At 41.6% G+C, this 12,126-nt stretch overlaps 1 protein-coding gene across 1 annotated transcript; it reads right to left on the reverse strand.

The window, feature by feature from the left end:
• Nucleotides 1-3,851: 3,851 nt before the first annotated feature.
• LOC139031839 (RNA polymerase II subunit A C-terminal domain phosphatase SSU72 like protein 3-like) lies at nt 3,852-4,367 on the reverse strand. Its single transcript, XM_070457396.1, has one exon. It carries the CDS (start codon nt 4,365-4,367, stop codon nt 3,852-3,854), a length of 516 nt encoding a protein of 171 aa, XP_070313497.1.
• Nucleotides 4,368-12,126: the final 7,759 nt, after the last annotated feature.

Consider the following 12,126-nt stretch of genomic DNA (forward strand, 5'->3'; position numbering starts at 1 on the left):
CACCAGAAGTTTGCAGCCATAGCCAAACACTGAGTAACATCCATAGCTCCAGGTAAATGATCTCTGCATTCAGACCATCTCCTCTAATCTGTCTCTGACACTCTACAGAAGGAAACCCCAGGTACTGTAGGCATGCATATTGCAACATGAGCCCAGACAACTTTTCAGGTGACCTTTTACTAACCTCCTGCTCTCATTCTCACCAACTCCAATAACCAAAAGACAACTCAGTCAATGTCTTCAATGTTTAGAGTTTTGATATTGAAAATATTTCTAACTCTACCAGAGACACTAGCTGCTATAGTTCCATTGAGATTAGAATCTAATTAAAATTAGATTAAACCACTAGATTAAAACTTAAACAGTAAATTCACCAGCATTAAACTTCTAACTTTCCAATATTTTTTATATTTTTATGATGTATAAGGACTTTTAGATGACATTTTGCAATCTATTTAATCCAGTCCTATTCCTTTTAATTTGTTCACTTACATTTTGTATTTTGCTTTTTAAATAGATGTATTACATTCTTAAATTTTTATTGGGCTGTAGATGATTTACAGTGTTGTACTGGTTTCTATTGTAAACTGACTCAGTTAAACATATACACATGCCCACTCTTTTTTAGATTCTTTTTCCATATAAGTCATTACAGAATTGAGAAGTGTTGCTTTGGTATAGAGTAGGTCCTTATTAGTTATCTATTTTATACATGATTTATACTTTATAATTCATCACTGTAATCACTCCATTTAAGCACCTGCAACATTTTACTCCTCTGTCATATTTGCCTTGACTTTCCCAGACAGACAGAAACACAATTAGGAACATATTAAATTTTCCTCACAATGGATTTTCTGATCAAAATAATATCAACTAGACCAAACATTTTTGCCTTCGAAGAACACCCAATACTACCTAAAAATCCTACTTCAATTTGGTGTTCCCATTATGTGAAATGGACTTCCCTGATAGCTAATTAGTAAAGAATCTGCCTGCAATGCAGGAGAGCCCAGTTGGACCCCTGGGTCAGGAAGATCCACTGGAGAAGGGATGGGCTACCCGCTCCAGTACTCCTGGCCTTCCCTCGTGTGCTCAAAATTCTCCAGGCCAGGGTTCAGCAATGCGTGAGCCGTGAACTCCCAGATGTTTAAGCTGGCTTTAGAAAAGGCAGAGGAACCAGAGATCAAACTGCCAACATCCGCTGGATCATCGGCAAAGCAAGAGAGTTTCAGAAAAACATCTATTTCTGCTTTATTGACTATGCCAAAGCCTTTGACTGTGTGGATCACAATAAACTGCGGAGAATTCTGAAAGATATGGGAATACCAGACCACCTGATCTGCCTCTTGAGAAACCTATATGCGTGTCAGAAAGCAGTAGCTAGAACTGGACATGGCACAACAGACTGGTTCCAAATAGGAAAAGGAGTGTGTCAAGGCTGTATGTTGTCACCCTGCTTATTTAACTTATATGAAGAGTACATCATGAGAAATGCTGAGCTGGAAGAAGCACAAGGTGGAATCAAGAATGCTGGGAGAAATATCAATAACCTCAGATATGCAGATGACACCACCCTTGTGGCAGAAAGTGAAGAAGAACTAAATAGCCTCTTGACGAAAGTGAAAGAAGAGAGTGAAAACGTTGGCTTAAAGCTCAACATTCAGAAAACTAAGATGATGGCATCCAGTCCCATCATTTCATGGGAAATACATGGGAAAACAGTGACTGACTTTGTTTTTTTAGGCTCCAAATCCAAATCACTGCAGATGGTGATTGCAGTCATAAAATTAAAAGACTCTTACTCCTTGGAAAGAAAGTCATGACCAACCTAGACAGATATTAAAAAACAGAAACATTACTGTGTCAACAACGGTCCATCTAGTCAAGTGTATGGTTTTTCCAGTGGTCATGTGTGGATGTGAGAGTTGAACTATAAAGAAAGCTGAGCATGAAAGAATTGATGCTTTTGAACTGTGGTGTTGGAGAAGACTCTTGAGAGTCCCTTCGACATCAAGGAGATCCAACCAGTCCGTTCTAAAGATCAGCCCTGGGTGTTCATTGGAAGGACTGATGCTGAAGCTGAAACTCCAATATTCTGGCCACCTCATGTGAAGAGTTGACTCATTTGAGAAGACCCTGATGCTGGGAAAGATTGAGGGCAGGAGGAGAAGGGGACAACAGAGGATGAGCTGGTTGGATGGCATCACCGACTCAATGGACATGAGTTTCGGTAAACTCTGAGTGTTGGTGATGGACAGGGAGGCCTGGTGTGCTGTGGTTCATGAGGTTGCAAAGAGTCAGACACGACTGAGTGACTGAACTGAACTGTACTGTGGCTCAGCTGGTAAAGAATCTGCCTGCAATGGGAGAGACCTGGGTTCGATCTTTGGGTTGGGAAGGTCCCCTGGAGGAAGGGAAAGTCTACCCACTCCAGTGTTCTGGCCTGGAGAATTCCATGGACTATACAACCACTTTCACTTTCTTTTCATTACATGAAATGATAGCCTCAACAGATTATCCCCTCCTATAAGCAATATCCCCTCCTGATCCTGACTACTCACAATCAGCAGAGAGGCTGATCATAGAGGGCATTGAATCTACCAGGAAAGAAACCCTCGCCTCCTTACCACTTGCACTGCCACACGCATGAATGTTCACGTGGTCACCTGTGGAGAATGACAGAAATTTGAGAGTGCTTCTACATTCCTCCCTCTCTCTCTTCAGTAAGTCCTGTCATTTCAGCTCCAACATCTCTCTCTGATGTCACATCTACTCTACCTGTCCAGAGCTGCCACCTTCTTTCTGGGTCCACTCTTCTCCTCAGGAACTAAGTACAAACGAGGCCCTCCAGGTCCAACCTCGCTTCATTCTGCCTACACTCTGTAAAGAAACTCTACGTTATGACATAGCAAGCAACCTAACCTAATTCAACCATAACAACTACCTCTCCTTTATTTTCTTCTGCAAGTCACATAGGCCTTGATGCCATCCCTGAGCAGAACCAAGAATGTTGCAATTCACTATAGTGTGGGTCTTCTTTCAGAGGAGCACAAAATTCAAAACTATGAATGCCTTAAGCGTAAAGAAGTTTCTCATTAGGAAAAAATGCTTTTCTCCATGGAATTCACATGGCTTGGACAATAAGAATCCAAGGGGCTCAGTTTGTATATGCATCCCCTACCACAAACAAAAAGACATTTTCTTCAAATTACGGGTTTTATTTCATTTAGCGAGCTACTTAATTGAACAGATCATGCCAAGATTTTAGTAATAAATGCCATCCATTATCTACCCTGAATTTTTAATAAAGTTGGTATTAGTAAAAGACATACAATCTAAAACTAAAAATATTTCTAAGTTCATACATTCAGTATAATACTCTTTCACCACAAAAATAATAATAATAATAATAATGCTTAACATTAGGCCAAAAGGGCAAAAGGAAGTTGTTATCAATATAAATGAATGGAACAATTTTTTTTTCATAAGGATATCCTTCAACATATCACTTGTTCATTATAAGCCTGGTTTGTTCATCAGAAAAACGGAGTCCTAGAGATTAACTTCCTTGCAAACTGTGTGAGCATTGGATTGTTCCTTCCAAGTACCCACACCATTGTCCCTCACACTGAAAGGGTTTTGATGCCTACTTGTAGTCCATGTTCTATTTCCCATAAAATCTTTGTCTCCTCCACTTCCTTCCCTGGGTGGTGTATATCTGAAAAAAATCATACAGATAGCTTTTAGTGGAAAGGGCTTTGAAAATGTTTCTCACAGAAAGTGCTGACTTGCCCAAAAGTCCAGGCACAAGTTCTTACTAACAAAAGAGCTGAAACCAGCCAAGATCTTCAGCAGAAGCAGATCGTGTGCAGAAAGCACCTTCCTGTTTTCTCCTTTGCTGCCTGGAGCAGCTCAGCCAGACTGCTTTCCATGCCCTCAGCCTGCTGGAGACCTTGGCAACGCTCACAGAGGATAAAAGCTCCAAGGGTGGCTGCCTCCAGGGTGTCCCCCATGTCCACGCCTCCAGGGTGTCCCCCATGTCCACGCTGATCACGTGCACAGGCTGGGAGGTCTCCTCTTCTCTGGCACACAGGTCTGCCACCACCTGTTACAGACTCTCTCCTTACAGGTGAAGATGACATCCAAGGATCTCTGTACCCTTGAAGTCTTTCTGGATGGGACTTGATTTTCTCATATTTCCCCTGAGATTTGTAAGACTCCATTCCTTTGGTAGTATTTTCAGTCTTTACAGGAAAGGTTATTGCGCCTCTTCTTATATGAAGTTGAACATAGCACACCCCTGGTTGGTTGGGTGCTGGCCTTGGGAGCCTCACTCGGGATACTGCCCCCCAAAGGCCTGACATTGAAGCCTTTCCTCTCGAGGATGCATCAGGCTTCCATGCTCCTATTTGCATTACTCATACAGATCACCTACACCCTGAGGGGACAGGAAGGCATGATGGCGCTCACTTGGGACTCCAGCCAGACCGATAGATTTCAGGGTCTGACGGGATTCTGGAGCCACAGAGAATATCGGCTGGGTCCTGTTCTTCCAAGCAGTGTTAGCGTCAAGTAACAAAACCCTATTTATATGGAGTCACCTCCCCCCAGTGGAGCTGGAACTCTTGATTGGTTATTGGGTTAAATCTTAAGTGATTGGGTTTTTGCTTTTCAGTATTAAGTTAATTGGATTTGGATAGGGGCTCTCACCAGAGAAGTGAATCCAATCTAGTCATCAGAATAATCTGGTGATTAAATCACCCTCTCCTGCAATAACTTGCCTACTCACCCACCAGCACTGTGCAACCTTCAGTTAAACCTGTGGGTGCTGGTGTGTATGGGGCTAAGATCAGTTAGACAAAACAACTAATTGACTTGCCTGCCTATTACAGGCCTCTCCGATTACCTGAGGAATGCATATGGAAAACCTCTTTGAAATATCCAAACCTACTAATTCAGTGATACAAAGAATCACAATGGCTGTTCTGTACTTCTCATGTATGGTGATAACCCAGAGTGCAGTTGTGTTAAATCATATGAAGATATCTGTAGTTGTGCCCATCAATCGATAAATTCATTTGCCATTGTCAAAAGCAACCTCTGGATAACAGGCCTGCCAATGGTGTTTCACAAGTGGCAAGAACATCACATTTTCTCCCCTGGCTTTTTCTCAATTCATAATGATTCTGAAGAGAGCAATATGAACTCCCTCTCCCTTACATATCTGCAAGAGCAGCTCTGTTTCAACACTCTGTACTCAAAACAGAAGACTATCCATTACTTTTAATGATACAGATGTCAAAATTGGAAACGGGACTGTGCACTTTGAAATGGCACAGGAGAAAGATCTCTTCACAGAGCCACAGATTGAATGTTCCCATGAATCTGTCTGTTGCAGTAATTCTTACATTGCAAAGAGCCCTACATCAATAAGCATCCCAAGTCTATTCAGTCCCAAGATACACGGCATCAGCGTCGACCAGCAGCTTGTTCACAACAGAAATTGGGGCCCCAGATCACTGAATCGGATTCTCTGGGAGTGAAGCCCAAACTTCTGGAAAGTACAAAGCCCTTCAGATGACTGTGATGGGCACCAAAGATTGAGGACAACTAACTCAAAGCAGAGGTTTCTGAAACTTGGATGGACATCGATAGTCCCCAGGAAGGCGTTCAAAGCCCTGCCTCTAGATGGGAGATGGGATTTCTGAAGAGAAAAGCCAGATTAGAGAAAAGGCCAGGCATAACTGAAAAGGTAGTCAAATCTTAAACATGGGTAAAAATGTTTTTATTAGAGTCAATGACTGAGACCTAAAGCATTCTTGGGGGAAAAGAGAAGAAGAAGAAAAAAAAGATAAAGCAAGATCTTACAGTTCAGTGAATCACTCAGTCAGGTCCAACTCTTTGCAACCCTATGAACTGCAGTATTCCAGGCCTCCCTGTCCATCACCAACTCCCAGAGTCCACCCAAACCCATGTCCATTGAGTCGGTGATGCCATCCAACCATCTCATCCTCTGTTGTCCACTTCTCCTGCCCTCAATCTTTCCCAGCATCAGGGTCTTTTCCAATGAGTCAGTTCTTTGCATGAGATGGCCGAAGTATTGGAGTTTCAGCTTCAACATCAGTCCTTCCAATGAACACCCAAGACTGATCTCCCTTAGGATGTACTAGTTGGATCTCCTTGATGTCGAAGGGACTCTCAAGAGTCTTCTCTAACACCATAGTTCAAAAGCATCAAGTCTTTGGTGCTCAGCTTTCATTATAGTCTAACTCTCACATCCATACATGACCACTGGAAAAACCATAGCCTTGTCTAGATGGACCTTTGTTGGTAAAGTAATGTCTCTGCTTTTTAATATGCTATCTAGGTTGGTCATAACTTTCCTTCCAAGGAGCAAGCATCTTTTAATTTCATGGCTGCAATCACCATCTGCAGTAATTTTGGAGACCAGAAAAATAAAGTCAGCCACTGTTTCCTCATCTATTTGCCATGAAGTGATGGGACTGGATGCCATGATCTTAGTTTTCTGAATGTTGAGCTTTAAGCCAACGTTTTCACTCTCTTCTTTCACTTTCATCAAGAGGCTATTTAGTTCTTCTTCACTTTATGCCATAAGGGTGTTGTCATCTGAGGTTATTGATATTTCTCCCAGCAATCTTGATTCCAGCTTGTGCTTCTCCAGCCCAGCATTTCTCATGATGTACTCTGCATATATGTTAAATAAGTTGGGTGACAATGTACTTGATGTACTCATTTTCCTATTTGGAACCATTCTGTAGTTCCATGTCCAGTTCTAACTGTTTCTTCCTGACCTGCATTCAGATTTCTCAGGAGGCAGGTCAGATGGTCTGGTATTCCCATCACTTTAAGAATTTTCCACAGTTTATTGTGATCCACACAGTCAAAGGCTTTGGTGTAGTCAATAAAGCAGAAATAGATGTTTTCCTGGAACTCTCTTGCTTTTTCAATGATCCAGGCAATGTTGGCAATTTGATCTCTGGTTCCTTTGCCTTTTCTAAAACCAGCTTGAACATCTGGAATTTCACAGTTCACATATTGCTGGAGCCTAGCTTTCAGAATTTTAAGCATTACTTTACTAGTGTGTGAGATGAGTGCAATTGTATAGTAGTTTGAGCATTCTTTGGCATTGCCTTTCTTTGAGATTGGAATGAAAACTGACCTTTTCCAGTCCTGTGTCCACTGCTGAGTTTTCCCAATTTGCTGGCATATTGAGCGCAGCACTTTCACAGCATCATCTTTCAGGATTTGAAATAGGTCAACTGGAATTCTGTCACCTCTCTTAGCTTTATTCATAGTGATGCTTTCTAAGGCCCACTTGACTTCACATTCCAGGATGTCTGGCTCTAGGTGAGTGATCACACCATCATGATTATCTGGGTCATGAAGATCTTTCTTGTACAGTTCTTCTGTGGATTCTTGCCACCTCTTCTTAATATCTTCTCTTTCTGTTAGGTCCATACCATTTCTGTCCTTTATTGAGTCCATCTTTGCATAAAATATTCCCTTGGTATCTCTACTTTTCTTGAAGAGATTTCTAGTCTTTCCCATTCTATTGTTTTCCTCTATTTCTTTGCATTGATCAGAGTAAGGCTTTCTTATCTCTCCTTGCTATTATTTGGAACTCTGCATTCAAATGGATATATCTTTCCTTTCCCCTTTGCTTTTTGATTCTCTTCTTTTCACAGCTATTTGTAAGGCCTCCTTAGACAGTCATTTTGCTTTTTTGTATTTCTTTTTCTTGGGTATGATCTTGATTCCTGTCTCCTGTACAGTGTCATGAACCTCTGTCCATAGTTCATCAGGCACTCTGTCTATCAGATCTAGTCCCTTAAATCTATTTCTCACTTCCACTGTATAGTCATAAGGGATTTGATTTATGTTATACCTAAATGGTCTAGTGGTTTTCCCTACTTTCTTCAATTTCAGTCTGAATTTGGCAATAAGGAGTTCATGATCTGAGCCACAGTCAGCTCCCAGTCTTGTTTTTGCTGACTGTATAGAGTTTTTCCACCTTTGGCTGCAAAGAATACAATCAATCTGATTTCAGTATTGACCATCTGGTGATGTCCATGTGTAGAGTCTTCTCTTGTGTTGTTGGAAGGGGGTGTTTGCTATGACCAGTGCGTTCTCTTGGCAAAACTCTGTTAGCCTTTGCCCTGCTTCATTCCATACTCCAAGGCCAAATTTTCCTGTTACTCCAGGTGTTTCTTGACTTCCTACTTTTGCATTCCAGTCCCCTATAGTGAAAAGGACATCTCTTTTGGGTGTTAGTTCTAGAAGTTCTTGTAGGTCTTCATAGAACCGTTCATCTTCAGCTTCTTTAGTGTTACTGGTCAGGGCATAGACTTGGATTACCGTGATATTGATATCTTACCATGTAAGACTTACAGCCAGAACTATAATCCTGATTCAAAGGGAGGGCCATGTTTCAACAGAGTTGAGATAGTGTATGTCTTCATAGAATGGTTCCAATATCACACAGTGGAGGAAATCTTTACTTCTGATTTGTGTGCTCCTGAGTTTATCTCTGAGCCTTGGACGGGTCTTGTGAAAATGCCAGCACTGTGGCAGTCAGTACTTGAGCTCTCAGTGCTTGAGAAGTGCTCGAGTGTCACTCCACAGGTCTTCCTGATGTCTGCACTGCCACCAGGGCCCCCAGACCCTGGGCCACAGACCAGCACTGGTCCATGGCCTGTTAGCAACCAAGGCACACAGCAGGAGTGAGCAAAGCTTCATCTGTATTTATAGCCACCCCCTGGGCTCACATTGCGGCCTGAACTCCACCTCCCATCAGACCAGTGGTGGCACCAGATTCCATGGGAGCACGAACCCTACTGTGTAGCACCCATGGGAGGGATCTGGGTTGTGTGCTCCTTATGAGAATCTGATTCCTGATGATCTGAGGTGGAGCTGAGACTGTGATGTTAGCACTATGGAGCAGCTGCAAATACAGATGACCGTTAGAGGAGAGGTGTGACTGCATAGAGACCATAATAAATCAACTCCTTGCAGACTCATATCAGAACCCTATCAACTGAGTGGCAATTAAGCAAGTGAGTTGATGTGCTCCAAATGTGCAGCTGCATCTGGTGGCAGGCCTTCAGCGTTACTTTAGTTCACATGTGGTCCACCTATTATTTTACTCACCACTTCCAACTGTGCCTCTTTCCCACACTGTGCACTTGTCTCAGTCACAGTTTTGGTAAGCTCAGAAGCTAACCCTAGCCAAACTGAGTAAAAAACAATAACATATGTCCCTACAGGTCCTCTTTGGAAAGGGGGAAAGACCCAATGATGAGACAGCAGAAGACTCTAAGACTACCAACAAAAAGAAAGCTGTATTTAAAAGTGAATATCAAAAGTACATGTGTTCAATCATGTTTGACTCTTTGTGACCCCATGGACTATAGCCCACCAGGCCTCTCTGTCCATGGAATTTTCCAGAAAAGGATACTGGAGTGGGTTGCCATTTCCTTCTTCAAGGGATCTTCCCAACCCAGAGACTGAACCTGTGCCTTCTGCATCTTTTGCATTGGAAGAAGTATTCTTTACCACTGAGCCACCATGGAAGCCAAATACCAAGGGTCCTACTTAAATTATGGGTTCATTGCAACTGATGATACACATTCTCCAAGCCAGCTTTGTATAATATGTGGCAGTTGTCTACCCAACTTCAAAACTACTTCACCACATGAACACTAAACACTTCGCATTAAAAGACAAGCCTTTGGAGTTTTTCAAAATGAAAAACAAACAAACAACAACAACAAAAAACCCCATGAACATGAAGAACAAACTTCATCAAATATGTCTGTGCTGAAGGCATCATTCTTAGGGGCTCAGCACATTGCTAAAGCGAAGAAGCCCTTTACTTGTGGTGAAGAGTTAATCCTACTTGCTGCTAATGACATCTGTCATGAACTTTTAGAAGAGGTTGCCATTCAAAAGTGGTTCCATAACTAGACAAAGTGATGAAACAGCAAAGGATATTGAGGCATAATTGTGCCATGGTATGCAACCCAGGTTGATAAGTCTATGGATGTTGACAACAAGGCAACCATGCTTGTTCTTATGAGACACACTTTTCAGGAGGATATGCTTGAGGATATGTTACATGCACTTTTGCTGTCTACCAACACCGTCACTGCAGAACTATTCAAGATGTTTAAAGAATACATATCAGGAAAGCTGAATTGGTCATTTTGTGGCGGTATAGTATGGATGGAACAGCTGCCACGACTGGACGACTTTCTGGTTTCACTACTCGAGTCGAAAAGGTCGCTCCTGAATGTGGGTCTATGCACTGTGTCATCCATAGAGAAATGCTGGCTAGCCAAAAACTGTCACCTGAAATTGACAACATCTTACAAGATGTGATTAAAATTATCAGCCACGTTAGAGTACATGCCCTTAACTCATTACCTTCCATCTGTTGGCATAGCTCTGCGAGGTGATGGACACAGCACACCCACATCTTCTCTTACACACAGAAGTGAGATGTCTTTCTCAAGGTAGGCCATTGGCCAGAGTTTTTGAGTTATGTGAGCCATTTCAGAGATTTCTTTTAGAAAAATAATCATCACTGGCAGCACATTTCAGTGACAAAGAATGGGTCATAATACTTGCTTACTTGTGTGATGTATTCAACCTGCTCAACAAACTCAATCTATCATTTCAGGGGAGAATGACAACAGTGTTCAAGTTGGCAGATAAAGTGGTTTCATTCAAAGCCAGAGGGTGCTTATGGGGGCAACAAGTGAACACTGCAATTTTTGACATGTTTCAAACACTAGTAGACCTAATGTTTACTAATTAGTAGACCTCCTAATTAGGAGAGGGAACTGGCAACCCATTCCAGTACTCTTGCCTGGAAAATCCCGTGGACAGAGGATTCTGGTAGGCTACAGTCCATGGGATCGCAAAGGGTTGGACACGACTGAGCCAAGTTACCACCTACCACCAATCATTAGTAGAGAGTTTTAAAGATTAAGCCAAGGACTTCTTTCTCCCAGTTGGTGTGAGACCACCTATTTTAGCTTTCAAATGAGCATGAGCATTACTTTACAAGCACAAAAGACCCCCAGAGTGGGAAGGAATGTATCTGCAATCCATTTGTGAATGTCAGGTGAATCGATCTTTTTTTTTTTTTTTTTTTTTTTGGTCTGTGCTAGAAGAGTATCAACTGCTTGCCATCACAAATGATGGTGGCCTTAAAAGTATGTTTGGAACAGCTTCAAGTCTCTATATATTCTGGATTAAAGTCAAGGTGGAATATCCTCAGATTGCCACAAAAGTACTGAAAAGCCTGCTTTCATTTTCTACATCTTATCTTTATAAAGCAGGATTTTCTGCAGTGAGAGCAACCAAAATGAGATTATGGAGTAGACTGGACATAGGCAACACACTTTGAGTGTCACTGTCCCCCCTCACCCCTAGAAGGGACCATCTAATTGCAGGAAAACAAGCTCTGGTCTCCCCTGATTCTGCATTAAGTTGAGTTATATAATTATTTCATTATCTATCACAATGTACTAGTAATAGAAATAAAGTGTACAATGAATGCAATGTGCTTGAATCATCCCCAAACCACCACACTCACCCCCAACTCCCCAGTCAGTGGAAAACTGTCTTCCATGAAACCAGTTCCTGTTGCCAAAAAGGTAGGGGATCGCTGTACTATCGTATTTCAGTTAATGAAAGCAAATTGGCCTTGACCCAAGGAATTTTAAACCTCCGTGAATTGAGAATTTACAAAATGTCTTTCCTTTTGTGTAACAAAATGCATTCCCTCCAGATATTACTTCTGTTTTACTGACACTAAAATTTATCAAAAGGTCTCTAGAGTCCAATTTTTATATCTCCAGTAGGATTGCTAGATTTTGATCCTTAAAATATCAAGCTAACAGAGTTTTGTTATATCAAATATTTATTTAATTTCAATATAATAGCTTTTAATATTATTATTAAAGTCTCCTTTAAATATATGAGATGGATGACAAAAACCTAAGAGTCATAGACATGGAAGATGTGTGCTTCAGGTGACAAAATTAACCCTATGTATTCTTTTTTATTTTAAAGATTTTTTTAATGTGTTGTTGTTCA

Source organism: Odocoileus virginianus, chromosome 28, assembly GCF_023699985.2.
Source record: "Odocoileus virginianus isolate 20LAN1187 ecotype Illinois chromosome 28, Ovbor_1.2, whole genome shotgun sequence".
Classification (NCBI taxonomy): Eukaryota; Metazoa; Chordata; class Mammalia; order Artiodactyla; family Cervidae; genus Odocoileus; species Odocoileus virginianus.